Source organism: Verticillium dahliae, genomic scaffold (genome assembly GCF_000150675.1).
Source record: "Verticillium dahliae VdLs.17 supercont1.21 genomic scaffold, whole genome shotgun sequence".
NCBI classification, from domain to species: Eukaryota; Fungi; Ascomycota; class Sordariomycetes; order Glomerellales; family Plectosphaerellaceae; genus Verticillium; species Verticillium dahliae.
The window spans coordinates 237407-263088 of NW_009276924.1; the positions used below are offsets into that span (position 1 = coordinate 237407).

At 57.5% G+C, this 25682-nt stretch overlaps 9 protein-coding genes across 9 annotated transcripts; 4 read left to right on the top strand and 5 right to left on the bottom strand.

The window, feature by feature from the left end:
• Positions 1 to 2703: 2703 nt before the first annotated feature.
• Positions 2704 to 3719, top strand: VDAG_08572 (cell division control protein; the record flags this gene model as incomplete). Its single annotated transcript, XM_009652881.1, has 2 exons — positions 2704 to 3171; positions 3228 to 3719. The coding sequence occupies 2 exons, from the start codon at positions 2704 to 2706 to the stop codon at positions 3717 to 3719; spliced, it is 960 nt and encodes a 319-aa protein (XP_009651176.1).
• Positions 3720 to 4091: 372 nt separating this feature from the next.
• Positions 4092 to 5623, bottom strand: VDAG_08573 (uncharacterized protein; the record flags this gene model as incomplete). Its single annotated transcript, XM_009652882.1, has 3 exons — positions 4092 to 4240; positions 4290 to 5348; positions 5440 to 5623. The coding sequence occupies 3 exons, from the start codon at positions 5621 to 5623 to the stop codon at positions 4092 to 4094; spliced, it is 1392 nt and encodes a 463-aa protein (XP_009651177.1).
• Positions 5624 to 6905: 1282 nt separating this feature from the next.
• Positions 6906 to 7847, top strand: VDAG_08574 (serine/threonine-protein kinase BUD32; the record flags this gene model as incomplete). Its single annotated transcript, XM_009652883.1, has 1 exon — positions 6906 to 7847. The coding sequence occupies one exon, from the start codon at positions 6906 to 6908 to the stop codon at positions 7845 to 7847; it is 942 nt and encodes a 313-aa protein (XP_009651178.1).
• Positions 7848 to 8236: 389 nt separating this feature from the next.
• VDAG_08575 (uncharacterized protein) lies at positions 8237 to 9849 on the bottom strand (the record flags this gene model as incomplete). Its single annotated transcript, XM_009652884.1, has 2 exons — positions 8237 to 8991; positions 9051 to 9849. The coding sequence occupies 2 exons, from the start codon at positions 9847 to 9849 to the stop codon at positions 8237 to 8239; spliced, it is 1554 nt and encodes a 517-aa protein (XP_009651179.1).
• A 2247-nt stretch (positions 9850 to 12096) lies between these two features.
• On the bottom strand, positions 12097 to 13842 carry VDAG_08576 (uncharacterized protein; the record flags this gene model as incomplete). Its single annotated transcript, XM_009652885.1, has 1 exon — positions 12097 to 13842. One exon carries the CDS (start codon positions 13840 to 13842, stop codon positions 12097 to 12099), a length of 1746 nt encoding a protein of 581 aa, XP_009651180.1.
• Positions 13843 to 15020: 1178 nt separating this feature from the next.
• VDAG_08577 (60S ribosomal protein L10-B) lies at positions 15021 to 16311 on the bottom strand. The gene is made up of 3 exons (XM_009652886.1): positions 16237 to 16311; positions 15647 to 16031; positions 15021 to 15585 (listed from the first exon to the last, which is right to left on the bottom strand). The coding sequence occupies exons 1-3, from the start codon at positions 16279 to 16281 to the stop codon at positions 15347 to 15349; spliced, it is 669 nt and encodes a 222-aa protein (XP_009651181.1). The 5' UTR covers positions 16282 to 16311; the 3' UTR covers positions 15021 to 15346.
• Positions 16312 to 16566: 255 nt separating this feature from the next.
• On the top strand, positions 16567 to 17580 carry VDAG_08578 (60S ribosomal protein L30). Its single transcript, XM_009652887.1, has 5 exons — positions 16567 to 16694; positions 16833 to 16975; positions 17033 to 17082; positions 17254 to 17289; positions 17346 to 17580. Exons 1-5 carry the CDS (start codon positions 16654 to 16656, stop codon positions 17406 to 17408), a joined length of 333 nt encoding a protein of 110 aa, XP_009651182.1. The 5' UTR covers positions 16567 to 16653; the 3' UTR covers positions 17409 to 17580.
• A 247-nt stretch (positions 17581 to 17827) lies between these two features.
• On the bottom strand, positions 17828 to 19463 carry VDAG_08579 (uncharacterized protein). Its single transcript, XM_009652888.1, has 2 exons — positions 18670 to 19463; positions 17828 to 18611 (listed from the first exon to the last, which is right to left on the bottom strand). The coding sequence occupies exons 1-2, from the start codon at positions 19277 to 19279 to the stop codon at positions 17857 to 17859; spliced, it is 1365 nt and encodes a 454-aa protein (XP_009651183.1). The 5' UTR covers positions 19280 to 19463; the 3' UTR covers positions 17828 to 17856.
• Positions 19464 to 20653: 1190 nt separating this feature from the next.
• VDAG_08580 (uncharacterized protein) lies at positions 20654 to 21740 on the top strand (the record flags this gene model as incomplete). The annotated part of the gene is made up of 2 exons (XM_009652889.1): positions 20654 to 21090; positions 21158 to 21740. The coding sequence occupies exons 1-2, from the start codon at positions 20828 to 20830 to the stop codon at positions 21738 to 21740; spliced, it is 846 nt and encodes a 281-aa protein (XP_009651184.1). The 5' UTR covers positions 20654 to 20827.
• Positions 21741 to 25682: the final 3942 nt, after the last annotated feature.

Consider the following 25682-nt stretch of genomic DNA (forward strand, 5'->3'; position numbering starts at 1 on the left):
TTCGGCGTTGCAGTTTTGCCGCCGCCCAACGGTGGTGCAGATTCGCGTTGTGGCTGACAGGCTCGTGATCGTGAGGAGAGGAATTGCAGTTTGTGTCGCGAGAGCTGTCTGGAGCTCTTATCGATTGACCGCGGGGTGCGGGTGATTTTGGAGTCGTCGTCGGTGTCGGTGTTGCTGCAACGCCGACAGCGCCGCAGCATGTAGTAGACGTCATCGATACTCGGAGCGACCGGGGCAGGACTCGTGAGAACCAACAGAACAGGCCTGGGTAGGATTGATCAAATGGGTCCGCGGAGGCTTTGCTCGGTCTTGGAACACAAGTGGTGACACGACGAGGTCCTCATCAGGCCCTGTGCGCCTACCTCAACGTGTCATGACCACTGACGGTCAAATGCGCAATCGCCTGCAAGTATGGAGCCGCGGCGGGATGGATGCGAGTGCAAAGGGCCGTTGGAAAGATTCTTGGAAAGATTCTTGGAAAGAAGAAATAAATGATGGCCGAGAAGAAGATGGTCCCGAACGACGAGGATGCGGCTTGATCTCCATGTCTCTGAACCATCTCGCATCGTCCCCAAAACCGTTTGTTGGCCGTCGTTTGCTGGCCGTCGAATCCCAGATGGCTTTCTGCGGTCTTCAGGTCAAGCAAGCCCCCGCCGCTCAGACATACTCATCTCGCTCGCCCGTCCCACCCACCGCTCTCGTTCAAAAGTCAGATCCATCACCTTGACGGCGTCTGCTGGCTCGCTTCATTGGCGCCACGGCCGTGGGCGGGCCTGGGTAATCTCTCACACACCTGTCGCCAATCTGGCAGCATAATTTCGACTGCTGTGCTGTGCCATGCCGAGGACGCCGTGCGTCGTGCGTCGTGCAGTCTGATCTCGTGGTCGCCTGTAGGAAACTTCAGCGTTGTTGCGCCCCAAGCGCCCCTGGTCGCGAACGGCGTGGGCGGGTATGCTGCTGTGACAGGTGGAGAAGCGGCGATCAGGCACACCGCTTGCCTCACCTTACCCTGGCGCCCGGCGCCTGGCGCCTGGTATGGCCCAAGCCTGTCACACCAGCCATGTGTTGCGAGTTGATCGTAGGCAGTATTCAGTGTCCTCGCATTCTGAGTAGATCGCCTCACTAGACACTGTCGCGAGATCCAGAGTTCGGATCTTCGCAACATGCAACACTAAGGGCGCAGGAGGGCACAGTAGAAAATCGACACACGAGCCACGAACAGGCACTCAGGTCAGATATGCGCGGCGATGTTGGACATTGCCCTACATTTGCGGGCTAAGCTTCTTGGGGCATGATGCACTCGCACGCCCGCACGCCCGCACGCCCGCAACAGACCCAGAGTGCCCGAAGCTCTTGTTTTCTCCATGCAGTTTGGATAAGGCTTCCGCCTTGGTGGCTCGACGAGGTTGCGAGGTGCTCATGTTGCGGACCACTGGTATCTTCCAGAGGCGGCACTACTCGAAGCTGTCTCATCCGCGCCTTGCGTGGAAGCAACAACAGTCGACTCGTTTGAGCCGGTGTTGCGCAGGGTTCGGAAGTAAGCAGCATTGCACAGAGGCTCGAGCTGTATGTGCTGGTGGCTCAGTCAGACGCACCACCTAGTTTAACGTCATTCATCCTGTATACTTCCTCTCAAAAAAACTGCACTGTCATGGGCAATGCCCCGTGTGGTGGCCGTTTTGTAATGTGTCGACTACACATCGTTGGTGTTGACCTGCTCTGCTACTGTGCCACGGCGCCGACAGCCGAGGTGAGACACATATGGGCTGATACCATGTACAGCAATGGTGCCAGACATATCAGACTGGGTCGATCAAAGCTGCTGCTGCTCCTTCAAGATGCCAGAGCAGTTCTCGTATACAGCTGCCGTCGCCGGCGAGGTGAGCTGAGCTGGCAGGGCTCCATTCATCTTGGGTTGCCGGTGACAGTAAGGTGTCAACGACATGGGCATGCTCGGGTTGACCTGGCCATGGGTCATGTCGTAAGAATTCCGAACATTCTGACCCTCTGAGTCTGCTTGTCTTACCTACCCAAGCATGTTCCGAGGTGGGCTGTTGACTCATGAGCCCATGTGGTGTGCTACCTTCTACCTCGTTGACGGGCAGGACGGGCAGGAGTGAACCGGCGGAATGGGAGAAAAAAGGCAAAATGTGGGGGAGGAATGGGTGTTTCCCCGCCGGCGGGGGCGCCCACTGGCAGGCAAGGCAGGCAAGGCAGGCTCGATGGGCCGTTGTGCATGATGCATGCGCCCGAGTGGAGCCCCTGGTCCCTTGCGGTTGCCGGGCCACCTGCAGTCGTCGCAGCCCGATGCACCTGCTCTGTCGCCCATCTAAACACCACCCTCGACCTCCATCTGACCCTTAAACCGTGACATTGGAATCCATCGCGACCTTGGCTCCCTTTCCCTTCCCTTTTCCTCTTTTCGTCTCGCACACACTCCCCCTCCATCGGTCCACTGCTCCACAGCCCGTGAGGAAGTGCAGCGTGTGCCTTTCTTTCCCATTCGCTCCATCTGTATTAACACCCTGAACCAAAACCCCCCAAAAACGTCAACAAGTCCAACACTCTCAATCACACAAACCACACAAATCACACCAATCAACGAAACCACCACCGAAACCCTGACTCTCCTTTTTCTGTCTTTCCAATTCTACTTGATACCCCATCGCATTATTCACGGCGAACGAGGGCGCCACGGTCACAATGGAAGCGCTTCTCTCTCTCGCCTTCGACAACCTCTCCTCCTATGACGGTCTCAAGATCCGCAAGGGCCTGCGTCAGGTCGAAGGACTGCTTGCCCAGATCTGCCTGTCGACACCGTCCCGTTCGAGTTCTTCTTCCTCCCCCACCAAACCCAATGGCCACAAGCGCTCCGACAGCAAGCTGTCACCCGACCCAAGCGACGCGCCCAACGACGAGCACGACGGCCCAGATCGCAAATCTCTGGCTGCCCTTGGCGACGACCCGGCCTTCCGCGAGTTCTTCAAACTGCAGGAGGGCTTCGAGTGGAACGTCGCTCTGCGGTTGATCAACACACTCGACCGACTCATGGCCAAGAGCTCCGATGGCCAGAACGACCTCCTGATCCTCAGTGCCCTCGATGCCATTCAGGGCGTACTGCTGCTGCATCCGCCCAGCAAATCCCTCTTCTCGCGCGAGCAGTACATGAACGTAAGTGCCGTGCGGGTCTCCCAGCCTCCTCGCTCCTCGCTGACATGAGAATACAGCTCCTTCTCGACCTCCTCGAACCCGTCAACTGCCCCGCTATCCAGTCCGCCACCCTCCTCACCGTTGTCGTCGCCCTCATCGACACACCCACAAACACCCGCACATTCGAGGCCCTCGATGGCCTCCTCACCGTCACCTCGCTCTTCAAGTCCCGCTCCACCTCCCGCGAAGTCAAGCTCAAGCTGGTCGAGTTCCTCTACTTCTACCTCATGCCCGAGGTCCCATCTATCCCTTGGGCCGATGCCCGCGACTCAGTACCCGCCATGCTCCAGCGCAGCCCGAGCAAGCTGGCGAGCGCTTTTGGGCACAAGCGCGGTCACTCGCGCGCCGACAGCAGCGTCAGCGCCAGCGCTCGCAGCCGCGCCGGTAGCGAGAGCGAAGGCACGCTGAGCACGGAGGAAAAGCAGGCCCTCCTGGGGCGGCACCTCAGCAGCGTCGAGGATCTCGTCAAGGACTTGCGCACGAGCACGCCCTTTGGTGGCGTCTTGTGATTCGGCTGGAGCTCTCGAGTCGACACTGCATCCTGATTTTTGTTTTTCCTGCGTTCTTTTGCAGGCTTGCGCAGCTTGGCTGCGTTGCATTTTTACGGTATTCATCCCTTTGATTCCCCTCGGCGTTAGGGGAACAGCAGGATGAGCGAGCATTTCTCCAGTTTACATCAAGGGTTTTGTTTTTAGAGACGGGCTAGCTGGGATTGTATTCTCAGCAAGAAGAAAAGAATGGCGCAACGCAAAAGTCAGCCGGTTTGTTTCGCTGTTTCTCGCCCCCCTGTTATTGGACTGCATAATATCTCAATGCTTCCTCAGGCGTTTACTCTGTTCGTTGGTTACTCGGTGCTACTAGGTTCTCACTTTTTTCCCCTCTCATTTGCTTTTCTCAAAAATGGTAGCCAACGCAGCAGGAGGGCCGGTTTCTTTGTCTTTCATTTTGCTTTTCTTTAGGCTGGACGGGGGCGGTTCAGAGTCATCATCGTCATCATTCGTTTCACTGGGCGTCTTTCTTCCGCGCTTTGCTATCTGTCACAGAAATAGAATCAAGGAGCGCAATGGCTCCTCACGGACCTGGCGTTCGATATTCCAACCCCGAAACACTTGTCATGCTCCCCGGTGTCAAAACTCGTGACTGCCACCCATTCCGCTGCGGCAGCACCTCGTCTCCCACGCCGAGCTCGAACCGTCCTTCCGTTGTCTCAGGACCCGAAGCGGCGGCGGCGGCCGGCTGCGTCTCCCCCGTCCTCTCCATGCCCCTCGTGATGCGCGAGTCAATCTCGACCGGCGCAGCAATGTCGTTAGGCGAGTTGGCCTGCACCGGCACCCCGCGCCCAGGCGACGTGGTCGTCGACGCGGCGTTTTCCGTGTAAGGCCCCTCGACGGCGGCAGGGCCAAAGTAATCCTGCGTCAGGCCGCGGCCGCGCGTGGGGCGAGAGAGGTCCGTCACCTCGGAGACGGTCTGGCCGGGGCTCTGCGCCGTCCGGCTCGTCTGCTGCTGCTGTTGGCCTTCCGAGGGCGGCAGGCTGCGCTGGCGGCGGCGGCGGCGGATGATGCAGACCCAGGCGAAGACGCCGAAGAGGGCGCTGATGCCGACGGCGATGCCGATGCCGATGCCGGCTTTAGCGCCCGTCGAGAGCCCGCCGGAGCCGCCGTCGCCCGAATCGGGGGTAAAGGTGTAACCCGTGTCCGGGTGCCGAGGCGCAAAAGGGTCGCCAGACACGCGCGTGCAGTGCATCCACTCGTCGCAGCAGCCGCCTTCGTCGGGGCACGCACGCTGCGTGGCGGCCGTGCAGCCGGCGTCCATGGCTGTGACGAGGGCGCTCGGGGTCGGCGTCCGGGTGCTGCGGCAGATGCCGCTCGAGGCGCACGTGTGGCCGTGGGGGCAACACTCGCCGCCAAATTCATCCTCGCAACGGAAGAAGCTGGTAGTCGGGCAACTGCGGCCGCAGCACGCGCTCGAAGTCGAGGTCGTGCCCTGGCGCGTGATGGTCGTGGGACACTGATAGGCCGTGGCGTCACAGGCCGAGTCGCAGTTGGAGCCGATGGCGCAGCATTTCCCCTTGCCTTCCGGGTTGATGTAGCAATAGTGATCGTTTGCGCAGCAGAGGTTGTCCTGGCCAACGTCGATGCCTGTGGGGTCGCGCAAGGTGGTCGCGTTAGTCAAGGAACGCGCCTGGCTGGGGCACCGGGGAAACGTTGATGATGCCTCTCTCTCACTCACATCTGTGACGATCGGGTGGACACGGCGGTCCGTCGCGCTGCACGAGCTGGGGAGCGTCGACGAAGAATCGAGGAACGATGGTTTGCTGCGACAATTCAATGGCTCCAAACTGCTGAGCCTCGCCGAGCGCGAAGCGGTTGGATAGTAGCGTCGTTGCGAAGAGGGCCAACCTGAAGGTTTTCATGGTGAAGAGGGCCAACCGAGCAAGCTTGGTGTTGTTAGCAGGCAGCGAGGGGGGAGAACAAGCGCTCGCGCTCTCGAGAATCAAAACGTGTTGCTTTGGTCTCTGACCATGGCTGTCCTGTATTGACTGAACAAGGCTCGAGGACAAAGGGCTATTGAGAGAAGGCGAATTTCGTCGGGGTCGCAGGTTACACAACACGCACGCACACACATTCTCGATTGCCACGGCCAGACCCTTGACAATTGGATACCCACCACCTTTACCTTCTGCGCAGGAGAACCCGACCGACAGGTGTGTGCATGCCCCGGCGATGCGAGAGGAGGCGTACGGGAATCAGCAGCCCACCCCGCCCCAAAGGTAGTATCCGTCCGCTCCTACAGCTCCCAGGGGCTCGCCATCCGCCACGCTCACCTTCCCGCAGCTTCGGGACAGGGCACATTTCGGCCGCTGAGGGGCATCAGCTGCAGGAGAGAGATTGGCATCCTTCGCTGAGGTACATGCCTCGGCGGGGCCATGGGTGGTCATCCAGATCCTTGGGGGGGAAGGGATATGCAATTTGTTCAAATTGAGAGGTGATCAAGTGCACCGGCGTTCGCGGCTTTGCCGCCAGCCTGCAGTCGAGCCTGCATATTGCCAAGCAGCGGTTCGCTGCCCAGCGTACGGCGGGTGGAATTGTAGATGGGTGGGTGGCAGTAATAGGCTATTTCGTGTGGCAACTTGTCTGCTGTCAAGGCGATCAGTCGCTGGCGATGGACAGCTGTCGGTGGTGTGCAAATCCAAGGAGAGTTGTAGATAGGATGCTTTGGTGAGATGGGCATCGTTCCGATGGTCGTGGGGGGAGTTGCACCACCGCAGACTTGATGCGCATGTGATATCCTTTTTTGGTGAATGTGCACCAAGAATAGTCCGAGAATACCACTTGGTTCTTCCAGGAACGACTGATAAACAGGATTGTTGGAAAGGCCGCTCCTTTCGTGGTGATGCTTGGCGGAGAAGTGTACAGGATGATGGAGCCAACGCTGTTGCCATGAGCTCCTTCCTGCCTGGCGCCCGCCAACTGCCACGGCTGCCAACTGCCAGCACACGTCGAACCCCACCAACGAACCCCGCCAACATGTTGCGAGACGAGACACGGCCTGGAAACTTTCCCCCACATGGAATGACCCCTCCAAAATCAATCTCGACGTCTGTCATCGCAAACCATCGAACAAGCCTTTCCCGCGATATCCCTCGACGACCACCAGACCTCTCGAGCCAATCCTCCCAGACACCGGCAGCCACAATGGCCGAACCCACCACCTTCCCCCTGCCGCCCATCCTCCAACACGCCGACCCCACGCCGACTCTCATAACCCAAGGCGCCGAAGGCCGCCTCTACAAGACGACCTACCTCGTCCCCTCCCGGCCCGCTGCCCTCAAATACCGACCTTCCAAACCCTATCGCCACCCGATCCTCGATGCCCGCCTCACGCGCACGCGCATTCTCGCCGAGGCCCGCGTCCTCCACAAGTGCCGCCGCGACGGCGTCCTCGTCCCCGCCGTCCTCGCCCTCGACGACACGACCGGCTGGCTCATGCTCGAGTGGATCGCCGGGCCCCCCGTCCGCGTCGCCGTCAACAACTGGCTCGACAGGCGGCATCCCGCAGGCCGCGCCCCTGCGTCGTCTGCCGCCGCCCTGGGCGCCGTCCCCGAGGAAGAGGAGGAGCAGCAGCAACAGGAAGCCGTCAAGCTGCAGACCGAAGACGGCCGCCCGAGCGCCGAGGCCGAGAGGAGGCTGCGCGAGGACCGAGACCTCAAGGCCCTCATGCGCAAGGTTGGTGCCGCCGTCGGCAGGCTGCACAAGTCGGGCGTCATCCACGGCGACCTGACGACGAGCAACATGATGCTGCGGCCGCCCCTCCAGCCGACGACGGCAACAGCGGCGGCCGGGGCTGGTGCCGGGGCCGGGACCGGACCCGAGGCAGGTGAGGACAGTGCGCTGGAGGGCGACGTTGTTCTCATCGACTTTGGTCTCGCCTATCAAAATTCCATGGATGAGGACCGTGCCGTCGACCTGTACGTCTTGGAGCGGGCTTACGGCAGCACCCACCCCCGCGCTGAATCCCTCTTCCCTGAGTTGCTGGAGGGCTACAAGGAGGCTTTGCCTGCGAAGCAGTCGACCTTGGTTCTGCGCAAGCTGGAAGACGTCCGCATGAGGGGCCGCAAGAGGAGCATGGTCGGCTGAGGAGGTCCCGGCCGCACACGTCCATTCTTAATTCAAAGGCAAAAGCGAATGTGATACCCTTGGATGACGCTTCCTATATGCCATGATAAGCACCGTCCACATGCCAAATGAAACATATATTCTGTGATATTATGTTCTAGCAAAGGCTAACAGCTGCGGTGAGGTTGCACTCAATATGTGCACTGGTCCGCCCCAGTACCTAACGCCATGTGGACTCGGGGCAGACAGTCAGTACCCCGGCCCATGCCAATATTCACCCACACTCAACGCCGTCCCGGCCATTTTCATCAACAATGGTGGCCCAAAATCAAACACTGTCTGACAAAAGGAAAAAGAAACAGACTCAACGAGGGGTATCAGATGTTGTCAAAACGCACCTCCCAGCCACCTCACTGTTGCTTGATGCACTTGGTCTCAAACCACCGGGCAAACTTGACAGTGGGAACATCGATCAAGCGCCAAAAGACGTCAGCCGCCCAGATAACGGCGGGAACACAACCGAACGAGCTGAGGACGAACCCGGCATTGTACCACCACCCCTCGATGCCCGTCATACCATATGCCTGCTTCTCAATCATGTAGCCGACGGTATGCAAAACAGGGCCATGTACCAAGTACATGGCAAAACTGATCTTGCCGAAATACTGGATTGGTGCAGTGTTGAAGAATCTCTGCCACCTGGGCGAGTGGCTGACGCTGAGCACAAAGAGGATGGCCCCAGCAGACTGCCAGTATCGGTATCCTTCTTCCTGCCACCAGGTAGGAATCATAGAGCACAGCCACTTCCATCCGGGCGTGTCGCTGCACCGGGCATCTGGCTGTGACATCAAAACCAAGGCCAGAATGCTCATCATGGCCCAAATAACACCACCAAGAGCGCTCTTCTTAGAATAAGTCTTCTCAAGGATCGGTAGAGCCGGCGCGGGGCTGTGGGCACCTCGAATCAGGTCGAGCTCGGCGAGGACCATGCCGCTGTAGAAGAGGAAGAGCTCCCATCGCTGGTTGCGATACGTGAAGGACATGATGCCCAACATGGTGAGAAATCGCACGGACGTTCGCAGCCTCGCAACGGCTATGGTGGTGATGAAGAGATAAATCGAGCAGCGAAATTCAACCGGAATCGTCCAGAGATGAACATCGTACGCTATTGAAGTCGCGCTAGTCAGCCTTCTTTCCTTCCTTTCGGGGGAATCCCACACTCACAGGTGCTGCCTCCAAATTTGTTCCAGCCGAACACATGAACAAACTTGAACATGCTCCAAGCCCAGTGCCACACCTGCTCCGAGCTCGTTGCGAGGCGCTCAGGGTGAGGCTCCACGACATTCTTCATGTAAGCCCTATCGTTGGCAAACGTCCTGGTCCACTCATAGACACCCAATCGGAGAAGGATGACGACCATGAGAGTTGAGAAGGCAGGCGGCAGGTAGAGGCGGATGATGCGTCGAAATGTCAAAGAGCTCATTGTCGAAGCGAAGCCTTCATAGTTTTGGCTGCGGATGAGCTTCAACGGTTTGTAGGACAGAGCATAGCCTGAAATGACGAAAAATAAACAGACTGCCGGGGGGCCTTGATAGAACAGGCGAATGATAGGTAGCTTGAGGAAATGGTAGTTGTGCGCAGCGGAGCCGTAACCTTCAGCGATGATGAACGCCTGGTAGAAATAGTGACAGAAGAAGACGAAGAGGGCGGCAAGACCTCGCATGCCGTCGAGGTAAGAGGTGGGCATTAACTTGTCGGTTCGAGTTTGCGGTCGTGTAAAGCGGCTCTGAACAAAGCTAGGAAGTAGAAATATGGCCATGCGGAGAATGACGACCCTCCAATGTATGGACCGCACATAGCTGGTGCCACTTCTGGTGAGAGACTTCCATCCAGGCACCCCGAACCTAACCTCGATGTCGGCATGTCCACTCTCACTATCAACGTCGGAAAAGGACTTCTCGTCAAGAAGGCCAAGGGTCTCCTCGTGAGAGACCGAGTGTATTGTACCAGCATGCCCGTTCATTGTCCTGCAATGAATGAGATGTAGAGGGCAGAGGGAAAGGACAGGAGACGGACCACGAGGAGCTAGATTGCCGAGAGGTGTTATAGGGAGAATCAACTTGGAGGAACCCCGAGTGAAACAGGAGACTAGAGGGGAAATACAAAAGAGGCCGACACAAGGTCGTTTAGTATCGGAGGAGTCGACCTCGTCCAATAGATTTCTGGGGGTGATGGGACGATTGTATCGAAAGAGCGGTCTTAGGTGACAGGGTAAAGGGGTCAGGAGCCCAACAAGGTCGTCTCGCCTCGTTAGCTGACGGGGCGCGAATCAAGTGCGCGGTCTTCCCAGACGTTTTTTCTGGTAGCTGGGAGCAGGTTGCTTAGAATGACACGGGGTCGTCGAGGTTCTCGTGGCCGAGTTCGATGTTGTAGGGAGGGCAAACAGCTGTGAAGAATGAGAGGAGAGGTGTAGGCGAACTAACAGCGGCAGCTGGGCATCGCTAAACATGGACAGCAAACCAATCCACTGTCCGCGTTGCAGCAGTCTGCAAGGGATATTGTTCCGGGCGTGTTTCTATCTTCGTCGGCCCGTGTACCATTCACCAGCTGAAGAAGCAGACGCTGTGCCGGGCAACGTGTGAGAGCGTGGAAAGGGGTGGGGTGGGATGCTTGAGGCAAGACGTTTCAGGGTGGGAGTCCGGATGAAAAGGGCCCGCCGCAAGGTCAAGAAGGTCCGTGATGGGAGCAGTAGGCGTGGAGGCGAGCGGGCGACCCTTTACAGACTTTTGGCTGGTGTTCTGAGGTGGTTTAAGAAGTTTGATGGCTCATAGAAATCAGAACAATCTGCTGTTCATGTATTCGGCTGTTGGGAGTAAGCGGCAAGAGTGGTGTAGACGTTGCATCATATCGGCCTACTGAACCTGCCACATGCAATCCCAGTGGCTTCTTGGGCAGGTGTCGATGCCCTTACTTGCCTGTTGCATGGTGTACCACGGCACTTGTTGTTCATCGACAGCCCCGCCGTGTTACTAAAAGAAAGTACGATCTGCTTGCCCCTGCCCATCGCTTGATGACATCAGTCAGTCGGCTATAGTACCTGAGTTAGGTACCTAGATGAAGACCCGGCATGGAGAGTGCAACGACCAGGCCTTCAAGCTGATCAGCTCCAGGCCCGATAGTTGACCAGGGAGCCCACGAACCAGATCGCCCAGCCAACATGGAAACCGCACAGAATGGCGTTGATATACCTGTCGTATTGCTGGCTGTCTCCGCCCGGTACGTGCAGTCTGCAAGTCCTCGGCACGCGTTGTCGTCAGCAGTGGGGGCATGTCGAGATGGAATATCGGGGCGGCTAAGCACGATCGACATCAGGGGGAAGCATGGGCACCTGTCAATGGCACGGATTCCGGTTTGTTCTCGGGCCTCTGTACTTAAGGGAAGCAGGACGCTTGCGACAGATGCCAGGACTCGGTGGTCGAAGGAAGAAGCTGTGTTCCGTTGCCGATGGTGCAATTGTTCTTGGCTCAAAGCATAGTCAAACGCGGCCTCCAGCACACGGTTGCGCCTTGGTTCCCTTGCAAAAGAATGCAGTGCCCAACGCATGGTGATGTGACAAGGTTGACGAAAATATACTATGCGGTTCTCAGTCACTGGTCAAACACAAGCCTGGACGGTCAGGGGTAGTAAAAGCTTGACCATTGCACAGCATTTAGCGTCACCTGCCTTGTCCCCATTGCGCTGGAGAACCCCCGTAGATGTCCGAACAGCGCGCTAAGTTCCAGATTTTGAGGGCCAATCCCCCACCTCGAGGCAGGCTGCCCAGGCACCCTCAGGCCCTCCTTGAACCCTACCCTGGCTTGGCCTGCCCCTTCAAGCGGCTGTGAAACGTGAAACAAGCCGTCAGTACGATTGCTGGCAATGACACGCCTGACTCTCGCCCTGTTTCCCATGTACAATGGTTACACAACGCTGTCAAGACGATAAGGGGAGTGCAGATCTTCGCTTGCACGGCACGGAAAGGGTGCCGCACACCAGTCGTCAGCTCAAGATCCTTGCGTCCCGATACGCAAGTGTACAGCGAAGGTCCGGTACTGAGGATTCCGAAAGTTGAGATGACTTGATATGTGATTGAGCCTGCAATAATAGCAATCCAACGCCGTATCGAAATTTCCAAGGCACATTAAAGCAAACCCGAACGCCCCGCTTGTAATGCCACTCGCCAGGTCGTGTTCTTGTCCGTTTCTATCTGTATCCGTCATGCGCTGCGTCATCAAATCTCTCCCCAGCTGCCCATGGGCCCAGCCGATGCGATAATAGAACCCGTGTTGAGCGAGCCTCCGATATCCCAATAATGTCTCGATGACACGCTACTCCGCCGCGCTGAGCGTCTTGTGCTATGGCTTGCGCAGCTAGAGGCGTGTCGCTTCGCCGCAGCCGGGCTTGCCGGTGCTGTAGCTTTGAAGGTTCTACGTTCAGCCTGCGGCCGCGTCCGACCAACAAGAGGGTGATGCTGCCGTACCCGCGCCGCCTTGGCCGCCGAATCCTGGGTGCTGCAGGTGGCGAGGTGAGATGTGCCCGCTGTGAAGGTTGGCGTCGACGACGAGCGTGAGGAAAACCGAGAGCGAAGATAACGGAAGACCAGCTTCACATCAAGATCCTGCTCCCATTCCGACTGTGTGAACGCCGCCGAGGCGGTTGCATTGGCTTCGGCACGAGATGTGGCCCCATGCGTACCGTCGGAAAAGCCCCGACCGCCAGGAATGTCCATGGGCTGTGCCTGGTGAGGCACCGTTGGCTTGAACTCGGGCATTTTGGTTGATGCGTCAACAGTGATTTGGGTGTTTGATGAATCGGCCATGGCTTCGGGAATGGCAGGCAAGCCAGCATAAGGTAGAGGCATCTGCTGCATACGTGTGTAGGTGGAGAAGGCGCCAGGATGGGGGTGTGGAGAGATCTGGTTGACGATAAGGCCAAGTTCCCGCGCTACGCGATCGAGAATCTGGAGCTGCCAAGACGAGCCATCAACGATCTCGGGTGTTGGTGTTTTTGCCAAATCTTCTGCCTTTGGTGTTGTTGACATATCATCTTCTGGAAGTGCTTCGCCAAGGAGGATTGCAAGCAGCCGCTCATCAATGCCGATGAGGTCACGAATGACCTTGCGTGTGAGCCGGGCGAAAAAGCCACGGTCTTCGTCGCTGTCGGGAGATGCCTCTTCATGCCAATCCATGCTGTCAGGCTCTGCCAAGTCAACTGTGGTCCTTTCCCGTTCGGCGAGAGATAATGTTGAATTTCCCATCATCTGACTTTGTGGTCGCGCCGAAGACTGTGATTTCCTCCTGCGTCTTGTCTCCTTGTGGATTTCTTCGAGCAAGACGCGGCTTTGCTCTAGTCGCCAAGCCTCTATTCTCTGTATCTTGTGTGCTTGTTGGTCTTCTTCTTGCTGCAATTGCAACTCGGCCATGTCCAGGCTCTCCCGTCTCCTCCGCGTTCGCCTGGGGTTGAACTGCTCGAACGCATACAGATGGTCTTGGACTTCGGGTCCGACCGGGTGGTCAAGCCTGAAGGAGCCGAGCCCATCGTGTGTTGGCAGCACAGGAGCGGCATGTTGAGAACTGTTCACATGTTGGTAGGCACTTGCAAATGTGCGAAAGTCGGGCAGGTGGCTGTCCAAGCTGTCAAGCTCGGCATCGTCCTCGACTGACTCGTCATCGATAGCCGTAGAGAGTACAACCGAATGACGGGAGCCTGTGTCTTGGTTGGAGCGAGGGACCGTATTGAGGCTGCCAATATCGCTGAGACGTGATCGTCCTGGAGTCGGTATTGACTCCTCCGCATCACTCAGGTAAGAGGCCGATGTTGTGGCATCGGTGGCCGGCGAGAAGAGCACCCACGTCTGGGAGTCTTCGGGAGTGGCTTGCTCTAGGCGATGGCTGTGAAGCCGAGTCTCGTCTTGTTCGTCTGCGACGGGACGAATTGCCCGTTGCACATTTTGGCGTGTCTGCTGGTGGAAGGCCATGGCTGAGCCAGGCGGTATCGTGCTGAGATGGGCGTGAATCCTGAAAAGGAAGAAGAGGTTAGATGCCCAGGCCGATCGAGGAGGCGAGGACAGAGCAGGAGCAGGAGCGGACGGTGGTGTACATAGAGGCCCGGAGCGGCAGGTGCGCTATCAGAGCAATGGACTCTGGGTCACGCGATAAGATGGATGGGTGGGGTCAGCGTCAACGAGCGTCACCGCTTTAGGCTCGGGGGAAAGCCGCCAAAACTCGAAGACCGTCGGATCGGAGGTATTGAGGAGAGAGGATGTGAGTCAAGGGCAACTTTCCGACAAAGCTCCGTAAGAATGAACGCAGACGGTTAATGGTCGCGCAAACGAAGACACACGAACAAGAAATGCCTCCTGATGCTGGGGATGCGAATGGTCAGGTACTTACTCACTGCCAACGGCCCTGCCAAACTGACACGTAGAGGGGGTTGGCTTGAGCGGGCGATAAGAGCGCTACGTGAGTCGTGGCGCACACTCTCCCAACAAGCAGCTTTGCATGATGTGATCAATTGCCTCCCGACCACGTCGCGTGCAGTGGACACCCGTTGACGCCTTACTCGTCTCGGGTCCCCCCATGATGTGCCTGGAGGCGGAAGCGATGAGCGAATGGAGTCCCGCAGGAGAGACCCAGCTAAGCTCACTGAACCAACCAGGCGACATCGCAGGCTACCTAGCTTCGTACTTGCCGTACCTTACCTAAGACATCGATGTCGATATAAGACCTAGGTACTTTAGTCGAAGCTTCAGCCCGCCGAATGGACCGACTGGATGCCTTGTAAGCTGAATGTTGCAACGCTCTCTACCGCACAACTCTACAGACTCAGGAGAGAACCTTGTCCAGACTGCCGGTGACTGCCTCCCGCGTGCCACTGTGTTATTGGGCCTACCAAGACTCACGAATCAGCATTTCAAACAAGCAAATATGACGTCCAAAGAACCTTGGCAACCCGGCTGCTCTTTCCAGAAAGCAGGTGTGCATAGCAGGCGATGAGCGGAGTATGACCTGGGATTGACAACCTGAATCGCGATCACATCACCACATCATGTCGCGAGGTCAGGTGGTTGGGGAAACTACCCGCCTTCGTCAACTGCTGATTCGCCATTGCTAGGTAACCTAAATGCAGAACTAAGTGGCTGCGAATGAAATGGCACAGTAAGAACGAGCTCTTCCTATTGATCTAGTGGTTGTTGAGCAATACGCAAGTCGGTGTTTCTGTCATGACCCTGCTGTTTACCAACTTTTAATATAAGCGCCAAGTCATGTTTGAAACTCTACAGTTCGGCATCACGGCCATGGCCAGGGTTGTTGATGCGATCATCACAAAATGCGGCATGGGACATCTCTGGTCATGGGAATGCAGATGATCAAATTCCTATCTGGGCCCTACCGTAGCAAGGTCCCAAACGGGACGTGCTTTCACTCTAGACGCCAATCCTTAGAAACCCATTCATCACCCAGATGTTTCGACAACATCCTCTATGCCTCCGTCTCGGCGAAGGCATCGGGGAAGCGGCGGATGTTCTGGGCCAGGTTGCCGTGGTTGGCAAGGAACTGGACGTAGGCACCATCAACCTTGACGCGGCCGGCAGCCTTCTTCTCGAGGTACTCCTCACGACGGAGGGGAGTGAAGCCCCAGTTCTTGGAGATAATGATCTTCTGGCGACCGGGGAACTTGTACTGAGAGCGGCGGAGGGCCTCAAGAGCGACGGCACGGTCTGTGATTTGTTAGCGCCAGCCTTCAGTGCAATGTCGATGAACATGGGACTTGAAACATACGGGAATCCTTGCAGCGGACGCTCATGATGATCTGGCCGATGTTGACACGGGCGACAGTGCCGTTGGGCTTGCCCCAGGCACCACGCATACCAGTCTGCAATCTATCGGCACCAGCGCACGACAACATCTTGTTGATGCGGACGACGTGGAAGGGGTGAGCGCGGACGCGGAGGTGGAAGGCTTCCTTGCCGGCAGTCTTGACGAAGTACTTGTTGGCGCAAATACGGGCGGCCTCGAGAGCCTCGGAGCTCAGCTGCTCGTACTCGTTCGACACCATGTGGATGCAGAGGGGGAAGTCGTCGACATTGGCGCGCTTGCGACCGAGGTCGAAGATGCGAATCTTGGGGTCGGGGACACCACGGTTGAACCGCGACTTGGGGTACGGCTGGAAAGAAGGTCAGTGTTTTTTATCCCCCAAATTTCGATGCATTTCACTGCTGTTGTAATTCGAGAAATTCCTGCCCAGCCGGACTCTCCTCGTCGATCGCATTTCGTCATCGTGTCCAAAATCCTTCTCCGACGCCTGAAATTCCATCGACAAGTTCCAACTGGGCGAAAATCTCGAAAACAGCAGGGGAGCGGCTGCTGACCTTGTTCTTGCAGTACCGGTAGCAACGAGCGGGACGGCGAGCCATTTTGACGGTGTTCGCGGGGGTTCCGGTCGGGTGGTTTGGTGTTGATGGTCGGGTTGGGCGGGGAGAATCGACCTCGTTTTGTAAAACTTGCCCAGGTGAAGTGGCTAGGTGGATTTCAAAGCACGGGAAGACTTCGGGTCTTTAGGGTTCGCCTCTCGCCGCCGTGGATTGATTGGCTGCTTGGTCATCAGGCGGTGGGGAGTCACCGGTGGGGCGCGGCGCCCCTGCTCGGGCTGACGAAAATTGCCATTTTTTACAAATCCACGAATTCAGTGCCCCTTCACCACAGCTCGCCATCGTCAACCACCTCGCCCAACGCCCAACGACCAGTCCACCCAGTCCGGATCACCGTCAGTCGACACTACCGTTACAATGGCCCCCATCAAGAAGAGCAAGAAGGATGCCAACAGCATGTACGTTTGGCAACACGTCGGCTCGCGCATCGGCCTGTCTGCCGCACACGATTTTCCGTTGGTTGAAGTTTCGATTTGCGCCAGCAGGACGATGCTCGACGACTGCAATTCGAGGATCGCCGGCTGACCTTTCTCCAGCAACTCCAAGCTTGCCCTTGTTATCAAGAGCGGTAAGGTCGTGATGGGCTACAAGAGCACCCTCAAGAGCCTCCGCTCCGGCAAGGCCAAGCTCATCCTGATCGCTGGCAACACTCCTCCCCTCCGCAAGTCCGAGCTCGAGTGTGAGTACTACTCATTTCGCATTGTGCCTTGAGCGTCACTAATTGCTCCCTGAATAGACTACGCCATGCTTTCCAAGGCCCCTGTCCACCACTTCACTGGCACCAACGTAAGTTGAAGACTTTTTCGCCTACACCAAACACGGACTGGTTCCGTGCCTCCTCTTGCTATCGGCCATGTGGAAGCACGCTCAGCGTCATCCCTCGGCCTGCCCAGAGAAGAAGTCTTTCACAAGGCTTTGGAGGGCTTATTCAAATGGCTGACATTTGCCCCCTTCCAGATTGAGCTCGGTACCGCCTGCGGTAAGCTCTTCCGTGTAAGTTACCATTGTGCCCCCGCTGCCAATCGTCACGCCTCTGACAAATACCACAGGTCGGCGTTATGGCCATCACGGATGCCGGTGACTCCGACATCCTTGCCGACCAGCAGGCTTAAACGCCTCGCGGCGCAAGGATGGAAAAAAAACGGCGTTGGGGATCGGTTCAAGGAAAAGGCATGACGGCATGAACCTGTTGGTTGCGGGGACAGGCCTCGCGCGAGCATTATACCCTTCAGAGTAGCAGTTCATGTCACTGCACCATCTCAATAGATGACCACCGAAGCCTCTACGTACTCTGTTCGTTATGTGTGGATGCTGTTGTTCATGATTGATCTCTGGCCAGCATGGTGGGCTATCCATCTCTGTGACGCCGCCATGCTTGGGTCTGAGCTCTGAGCCCAACCCAGCGCCCGGTATACTACGGCAGCGCTGTCTTGCTCTCTGGGAGTGTTACTTCGTGCGGCTTCGAGTGATACGGAGCGGCGTCACTGCCCCCTGCTCTTCATCACAGGCTCTTTTTTAAAAAAAGAGAAAACCAAAAAAAAATATTCTATTGCATATGCTCTATCCATGTATCATAATCAGTAAGGCTACTAGTAAGACCACCTCTATCCGCAGAGGAATGGTGGGACGCGCGGAGCCGTTCGGCGCCCTGCCGCAGCATTCTCGGTTGTAGGTGACGTTGTTGAACTGCGCAGCAACCTCGAATACCGAGCCATCGCCGACATCGTAAAAATCCACATTGAGGACGTTGGGCGCCCGGCCCCAGTCCTCCACGCAGCCTTGGGTGCTCACGCCTAGCGACCCATATCCCTCGACAGCATTTGTCTCATTCAGCAATACAACGGCAGGGACTAGTACGTCGCTACCGAAGAGCGGGTAGTTCAAGTTGAGGTTGTGGTTCAACAGGTACAGACGGTCGCGAGCCTTGTCATCTTCCATGTCCGGAGGACGCTGGACGGTACAGGGAAACTCGCGATCAACAGGGTTGAAAGGTGTTTCCCACATTTGTGTGAACTCGTCGAGGAGCCAGGGGAATCTTTCTGTGTCGGCCTCATAGTCCATAAACATAACGACCCGCTGGCCCTTGAGGATCATGTTGCCGAGTGTCGGCCAGTCGTTCAGCACCATAGGCCTTACGGGAGGCTGGAAGACGTACTGCAGAATGCCAGTTGACTCGATCCAAGGGACATACATCTCGGCGGGCGCGTAAGCCACATCACCGTACCCGCCATTGCCTAGGAGAATAGTGATCACGTCAAAAGGGTGTTCTTCGACCCAGTCCTTGACTTCTGTAAGCCAATCGGTTATGGGACCGGCTGACAAAACGTTAGCGGAGCTCATGGCACGGCAGATGGAGAAAGGTACACGACTAACCATCTAGAAGGTCACATGACGTATGACAGAAATGAGGCTCGTCCTGGCCATCTATCCAGTGCATCTGGGCCTGCAAGAAACGCACCCCGTCGTGCAGTTGAGTCGTCACCTCGTAATGCTGGTTTGAGGCAGCATTATTCTGTCGTACAAAAGGCGAGTTGTGACAGCCAACCTCGGTGATGTTGCTGTACCTGCGCTCACAGAGCTCGACATAATTGTTGCAGGGCTGGGTATTGACCGGCTCTGCACTTGTCGAAGTGGCCGTGGTCGAGAAGTTACCGCTCAGTCTAGTGCTCGTCTCTCTGCCGGTGATGATTGTATAATCCTGTTCTGTTGATGTCGTGACACGAGACTCTTCTGTCTCGGTGCCTGACGTCGAAGGACGACTAAAGGTAACATCGTCGGGACGCCTGGTCTGCGTGATCGTGACCCGTTCTGTAGGCTCAGTGTAGGGACCGGTGGGTGTTGCCGGGTCGCCAAAGCTTACGCCATTAGAACCAGTGAAGAAGACCAGACCGTCAGAGTTTGTATATTCCTGAGCGGAAGCAAGGTGAGTGAAAGTGTGGAAGGCGGCAAATGCTATGCAGGTAGTGGCAAGCGAACCAGCCATCGTCAGAGGTCCCGAACGTCGCGGGTGTTGCTCGCTCGATACAATAAAGGAACAGCCTCGTAATGATGTGAAATGATGGTAATGGGGCCCCCGCTCGGAATCCACGGCCTCTGCTTGCTACGAAGCCAAGCGTTCAGGGCGCTAGGGTGCTGCTGAGCGGTGAGATTGGAGTGAATGTATAGATGTTGGACATGAGGGATGGGACCATCTTTAGTATGGGCAAAAGCCGGCCAGCGCAAGTCAGGGAGCTAGCGACCAGTCCGCCTGCCACTGTCCGTGGACGGCAACAGGTCTCACCACATCAGCAGTTCACTGCCACCGGGGAGGAAATAGCACGGCCCAGTAAGCTGGGTATGGTGGACCTACGTAGCGTCGTTCAGCACTGTCCTCTTTTGCACGCGTTGTTTGTCCAGCACTCAGTATCCGAAATGGGCATATATGGAAGCCGTAAGACTCTCGTGCAAATGCAATAATTCTCCGCCTTCAGTCCTGCATCTCACAAGGCAGGCCAGTCTCGAACAGCATGCAGCATTTCATGTCGTGCGCCTTTCTAGGTGGTAGCTAGGCACCTGGTTGTAGGTACCTACCTAGCAAGCCTAGGTACATGTACTGTAGGTAGGAAGGTACAATGTAGAGCATGATGTCTTGGCACTGCGTTACGAGACATGACGTAATTTGCGACTGGGCAAGCTCGAACACAAGTCCCTTCTCGTTCCATTCCAACCGGGGCCAGGGCATGCATGACCCACATTGACGACACAGCACCACTCGGACACGGGCGGCAGGCACAGCCGCTCCTCGGAGTTGTGGTTCTCGCCCCGAAGCAGCCCAACCAGGCGCAGAAGAGCAGTGAAGCTTAGGGGGGGAAAGCCTTGCCCCGGAACCACGCAAGCTGCAGGCGATCTTAGGGGGCAGAAAAATCCTATCTGGGAGGGAGACACGAGTCGTTCTAGACTGACTTGCGACTCCACCATGTGGCCGCATAGCCTGGTGACGACTGTAGACGCGAAGCAGCCTATTGTTACGCTACGGCCTGACCGTCGGCGGCCAACGCATCATCAGAGCTGCAGGTCCTCCACCTCGACAGACTAATGGCAGCTTTGTGGGCTGGCTAGCACCTTTTTTTCTCTCTCAGCTTGATTTTGGCATTGACGCTCGAGACATCGCAGACCGTGTGGTATGATCGACAGGGCTGTGTCCAAGACACAGGGCCCAGAGGAGAGTAATGTAAGGCACCTACCTTAGGTAGGTAGGTAGGTACTTGTATATACGAGGGACCATTTTGCTGGGCCACCGGCTTGACCTCGCGCCCTTGGTACAGCTCTGATCCTCCTCCTACCTTGTTCCCACTGCGTTGGGTCAGCATTGGTCGTCTTGCTTCGGGGAAGAACAACCAGCAACCATCACGGCGTGCACAGCTTGAGCTGCCACGACCCCACCGGGCCTGTGGCTAAGCTGGTGCCGTCATACCTCCGCGACCGATTCTCCTCGCAAACGAGGAAAGGCGCAGTCTTGCAACCCCGTTGGTAGCAAGTATCGCCAAACACCATGGCACGACGACGGAACAGTGTCATTGTCGCTGCTGTTTGCTACCTGATCGCAATCATCTTTCTCATTCTCGTGCTGATAGGGAATACGTCCAACAAGCCGGTCCTCAGAGATATCTTCTTCTTCCGTCTCGACGTCGCCAATGTCATCCCGATCTCCACCGCCGCCGATGCCACGCTCCTCAACACCAACGCCAGGACGCTAGGCCTTCACGATTTCTACCAGATCGGCCTATGGAACTTTTGCCAGGGATACAGCGATGAGTACGCGTCCCAGGCGCGCCTTCGGCGAAACACATGACAGGAATCCTGCTGACAGGCCCCCGCGCAGAGGCGTCACCGAGTGCTTCAAGCCAGAGGCCCTCTGGTGGTTCAACCCGATCGAGGTGCTGACGAGCCAGCTCTTCACCGGCGCCGTCATCGCGCTGCCGAAGGAGGTGACGACGGTCCTCACCGTCCTGCGCCTCGCCCAGCAGATCATGTTCGGCTTCTTCCTCTCGGGCATCTGCCTCGCCTTCGTCATGCTCCTCGTGTCGGCCGTCGCCATGCGCTCGCGCTGGTGGTCGCTGCCCCTCGCCATCCTCGCCTTTCTCGACGCCGTCCTCGTCACCGTCGCCAGCATCCTCGGCACCGCTATGAGCGTCGTCGCCAGGTACGCCCTCACGGCCCAGTCCGAGCTCAACCTCCGCGCCAACCTCGGCGCTCGCATGTTCGCCTTTATGTGGGTCGCCTCGACCGCCACCATTGTCGCCTTTTTCGTACACGCCATCATGGGGTGCTGCTGCCGCCGACACCCGCTCGACGAGCGGCGCACGAAGATGGAGCCGACGCCCGACGGCAGCCAGGCCACCTCGGAGCCGACAGCCGCGCCATCGACGAGGCGGAGGACGGGCCCTGGCGCCTTTTCGACATAGCAGGACAGAAAAGGAGAGGGGAGTGGCCGAGAACAAGAGCACACCGCACATTTCGACATGAGACCACACAATACCGTTGCACACACCTGCGAAAAGCATAGATAAAGAAGTAATGAATTGTAATCATTGATAGAAGTCCTCTTCGGGACAGTTGACAAGAGAAGAAAACCGAAGAATAACTCCGTGAACGCCGAATCCCGATGTCCCGCTATGCTAGAATAATTTGAATGCCATGATTCCACCTCCGTCAAAAAACGCTTCGAGCCTCCCGCCCCACGGGAAAGAAAAAGGCCTAGAGGTGCGCTGCTCAGGACAGGCCGACGCTCTCAAAGTCGCGCATCATGACGGCCATTTGCGCTCGCTTCGCAGCCTCAGCGACGAGGGTGAAGTCACGGAGGAAGGCGTCGGTTGATGGTGCCTGGCCGGCCAAGGGGGCGGGTGGTGGGGCCATGGTCGCGGCGGGCGACTGTTGTGTGGATGAGGAGGAGGAGGAGGAGGACTGGCTGGGTGCGTTCATGACGGGCGACGGACGTCTGAAGGCTGAGTGGAACACTTTGACTATTTTTCTTTTCGTTTCTTTTCTTGTCTTCTTGGGGCTCAAATGGCGGGCTGCCGATTTGACTGAAGTCTGCGGATGAAGAGGAGGGAAGGGGTGGGGTGATGGAATGCCAGTGAAGTAAAAGTTTTGGGGGGCTCGATATCCGGGGAGAGAATGCCGATCACTGTGGACTCTTTAAGTCCTGACTGAGGCCTGCGGGGAGGAGCAGGGAGATCGCGATCTGGCTGAGCCGAGGACGTCGCTGCCGTCAAGTTGCAACGGAGGAGAAGGATGATGTGTGGGGGGCAAGAGCGCCGGTTGGTCCTGTCGCGTGCCGGAAGCGTTAAGCTGAATTGCGAGGAGTGTCGCAAGTGCGGGATGTGGTTGGATGGGCGTGGGATGTTGGCCGACTGTATAGTTATGGCCAGAGATTATGCAGTGTTTCTTGTTCTGCGTCTTCCTTGGGTGGTTGATTGTTGCAGTGGGAGAGTGACCGAGGCGTACGAGTGGCAGGCAGGAGTGAGAGGGAGGGGGGGAGTTAGGTTGACGGTGACAGGATGAGACCCGACTTGATATTGCGAATGTGATGGACACGGGATGCGCGGGTACAAGTAGAGACAGGGCCGGCTCGGGCGTTTGGGTTTGGGTTTGGGTTTGGCGTTGGCGTTGGTGTAGGAGGTACACGAGAAAAGGTGCACTTTGAGAGAAAGGGTTGGCGGGCGTGCGAGTGATGATGTGATGGGCTGCTTCGGGACGGTGGTGTGTGTGTGTGTCCCCCCGGCTAAGCTGGTCTTGATGGTTGGCTGACGTTTGGCACTTTTGGAGAAACGACTTGGAGAAAGGGCGAGAGGTATGCGTCGCAGGGGTGGATGAATGAGAGGGCAAGAGTATCAGGATCGAGATTCAAAGGTGCGGAGGGAATAAGGAAAAAAGGGTTCGGGGTTTCGGAGGGGCATGAAGAGAGGATAAATCATCTCGTGCGCGCATCCCCAAGTCGTTCCGAGTCAAGTCGGCTCATCTCCACGATGCACACAGTACATGCTACGGCAGATAGGCAAGGATGCGGTAATAGGCCCGCATGAAGATGAGCATGGCGGCATGGCAGGGCGGCATGATGGCGTGAACACACCAAAGAAGCCAGAGACCCGCGGCTGTATCGTCGGCGGCATCGTTTTTTTTTTTCGTGGACCGATCCATCTGACAGTGGCCGGAAGACCAATGACACGATGCGACAAGAGGTCCTTGGGGGGTCCCAATGACGATGGATGACCTGGGGTCGAGGGGAAATGCTTGCGGCAAAGGCCGCCAGATGGGGGACCTGTTGTACCGGTACCTCCGATGCACCCCACTCTCGCCATGGGCTCGGCATTCTTCTCGTGCCAAGGGTCAAAAGCATGGGCGGATGGACGGCTCGAGCGACCGCTTCAGAGCGTTGGAGGCGGGACAGCGGTCGTAACATGTGGGGTCGAGGGCGGTGGAAGGTCGTCCGACAAAGTATCGAGACTTGGGGTTCTTTGGACTCTCATTTTGCCTGCGCGGATAATTCTCCGCAATTGGCTCCCCACTCGGCATCGCTGCTTTACTTCGGCCTTCTTCCCGGCCATTTGACCGAGGCGTGCGCAAGGGCATGCCGAACGCTGCGAGGGCACGTTTTCCGAGGCAACGCCGCACAAACGTCCTTGGCGACTGTTAAAGCAGCCCCGGATTGCTATCATGCCCCCGACTCAGGAGCCCCCCCCGCCAAGCTCATGCTTCGCGTGGAATTGACACGGAACATGTCGGAAGGCAGGACGTTCAACGCTGGGGCAGCTTCGGCCAGAGTATTCCCGTCGAATGATGCGGCCGTTGTTAAGGTTCGGTGTTAGATTTGTCCTATGCCTGTCTGATCTTCCTTCCCCTCTTCCACATCCGCCGCCTACCTTATCTGTCCAACTGCTCTGCTTCTGTAAGGGATATTGCCCGCCTGGGGCCCCGTTCTCGTCCGGGCTGTCAGGGCGAGCACGTGCCTCGTAGGATGACCGTCGGCCCTGGCGCCGACCGACCTCCCATTCTTCTTCGTGGCCACATGGAAGGTATTTCGAAGGTCGTGCGTCCAGCCTCTTTGTTCTCACTACGAACATGGATGCAGAGAGTTGGATGGGTCGATGGATGCCGAGGTGTCCCCCCCCCCCCTCGTGCTCGTCCTCCTCCTTCCCAAAATCGGCAACTGCATCCGCATGACGATGAGACCCTGAGCTGCAGGCGCAGGCGCGGGCACACGGATCGAGAAGGAATCGAACCTGTGCCTGGTGGGACGGGCTCTCGTCGTCGTTGTCGTCGTCGAGCCCAGGTAGCGCCGGAATGTGCTGCTCCTCGGTTTCGGAGTCAAGTCATCTCAGGCTAGACAGCTTTGCGGTGGTTTGGACCATCGGCCCTGATATTCATAGCGTTAGATTGCATGGCGACATTGTCGTGAGGGGCAAGAGGCAGAAGACGACGAAACGGGCAGCAGGGTAAATGGACAGGCAGGGTCGGCCAGGCGAACAGGGCAGGGGGAGGAGAAGGGGAAGGAGGGGGAGCGGGCTGCAGAGGCATGCAGGCGAGCAAGCGCCTTGAGATGGTGATGGCACAATCGTGACACAATCATCGTACAATCGTCGTTGCCATTTCCCCGAGGGCGGATAAGGTCGTGGGGCAGGAGCCACTGATCGGTGGGCATTCCCGCTCACCGTTCACCGCCCCATGCCCAGAAGCAGGAAGGGACGAGGGGACGAGGGGACGACGGCTGCACAGCGCAAGCAAGTACATGGTAGCGGAGCAGGAACCAACCAACATGAGAACAGAACGCGAGATCGTTGTCAGGAACGGCGGCCAGCAAGCCCCCACGTGGGCCCCGGGAAGCAGATCCCGTCTCCGCCTCCGCCTTGGTCCAGCAGGCTGTCCAGGAAGCTGTCGAGGAAGATGTCAACTGTCCAGGAAGCTGCTCAGCACGCTGCTCAAAAGGGCAGGCGCTGCCTTATGTCAGCAACGGAATGCCGGCCTCTGTGCCACCGATGCTGATGCTGCCAGGGGCCAGGGTCGTTCTGTGCCTGAGCCTGAGCATGAGCATGAGCCTGCACAGACAGCCGAAGGGTGCAGCTCCGACTTGACAACATCGCAAAGTCTCGTCCACCAATCCCATCTGCATTCGCCCTCGCCCTCAAGGGCCTCGACTCGCCGCCTCCAGCTCGAACCTGGACCTCTAAACGCACACTCTCATGCCATCTGGCCCCTCTGCCGCTCCTCCGCCTCCGGCTGCAACAACATCGCAAGCCCCCCTCATCTGCCCTTGCCTAACTAGGGCCACTGGGCAAATCGCTGCACGCTCTTCCTCCTTGCTCCCAATCCGCTCAAACGAGTCGGTCAAGGGTCAGGGTCAGGGTCGA

What these genes read in the sequence shown, in the direction of transcription:
- VDAG_08579 (XM_009652888.1), bottom strand. Translation starts at nt 19,279, where the DNA reads ATGGCTGGTTCGCTTGCCACTACCTGCATAGCATTTGCCGCCTTCCAC. An exon ending in GTCATGTGACCTTCTAGATG is followed by an intron (nt 18,612 to 18,669) that starts GTTAGTCGTGTA and finishes ACGTTTTGTCAG; the next exon opens with CCGGTCCCATAACCGATTGG.
- VDAG_08578 (XM_009652887.1), top strand. Translation starts at nt 16,654, where the DNA reads ATGGCCCCCATCAAGAAGAGCAAGAAGGATGCCAACAGCAT. An exon ending in CCGCAAGTCCGAGCTCGAGT is followed by an intron (nt 16,976 to 17,032) that starts GTGAGTACTACT and finishes CTCCCTGAATAG; the next exon opens with ACTACGCCATGCTTTCCAAG. An exon ending in CCTGCGGTAAGCTCTTCCGT is followed by an intron (nt 17,290 to 17,345) that starts GTAAGTTACCAT and finishes CAAATACCACAG; the next exon opens with GTCGGCGTTATGGCCATCAC.
- VDAG_08577 (XM_009652886.1), bottom strand. Translation starts at nt 16,281, where the DNA reads ATGGCTCGCCGTCCCGCTCGTTGCTACCGGTACTGCAAGAACAAG. An exon ending in ACCGGTACTGCAAGAACAAG is followed by an intron (nt 16,032 to 16,236) that starts GTCAGCAGCCGC and finishes CCTTCTTTCCAG; the next exon opens with CCGTACCCCAAGTCGCGGTT. An exon ending in CGTCCGCTGCAAGGATTCCC is followed by an intron (nt 15,586 to 15,646) that starts GTATGTTTCAAG and finishes AACAAATCACAG; the next exon opens with ACCGTGCCGTCGCTCTTGAG.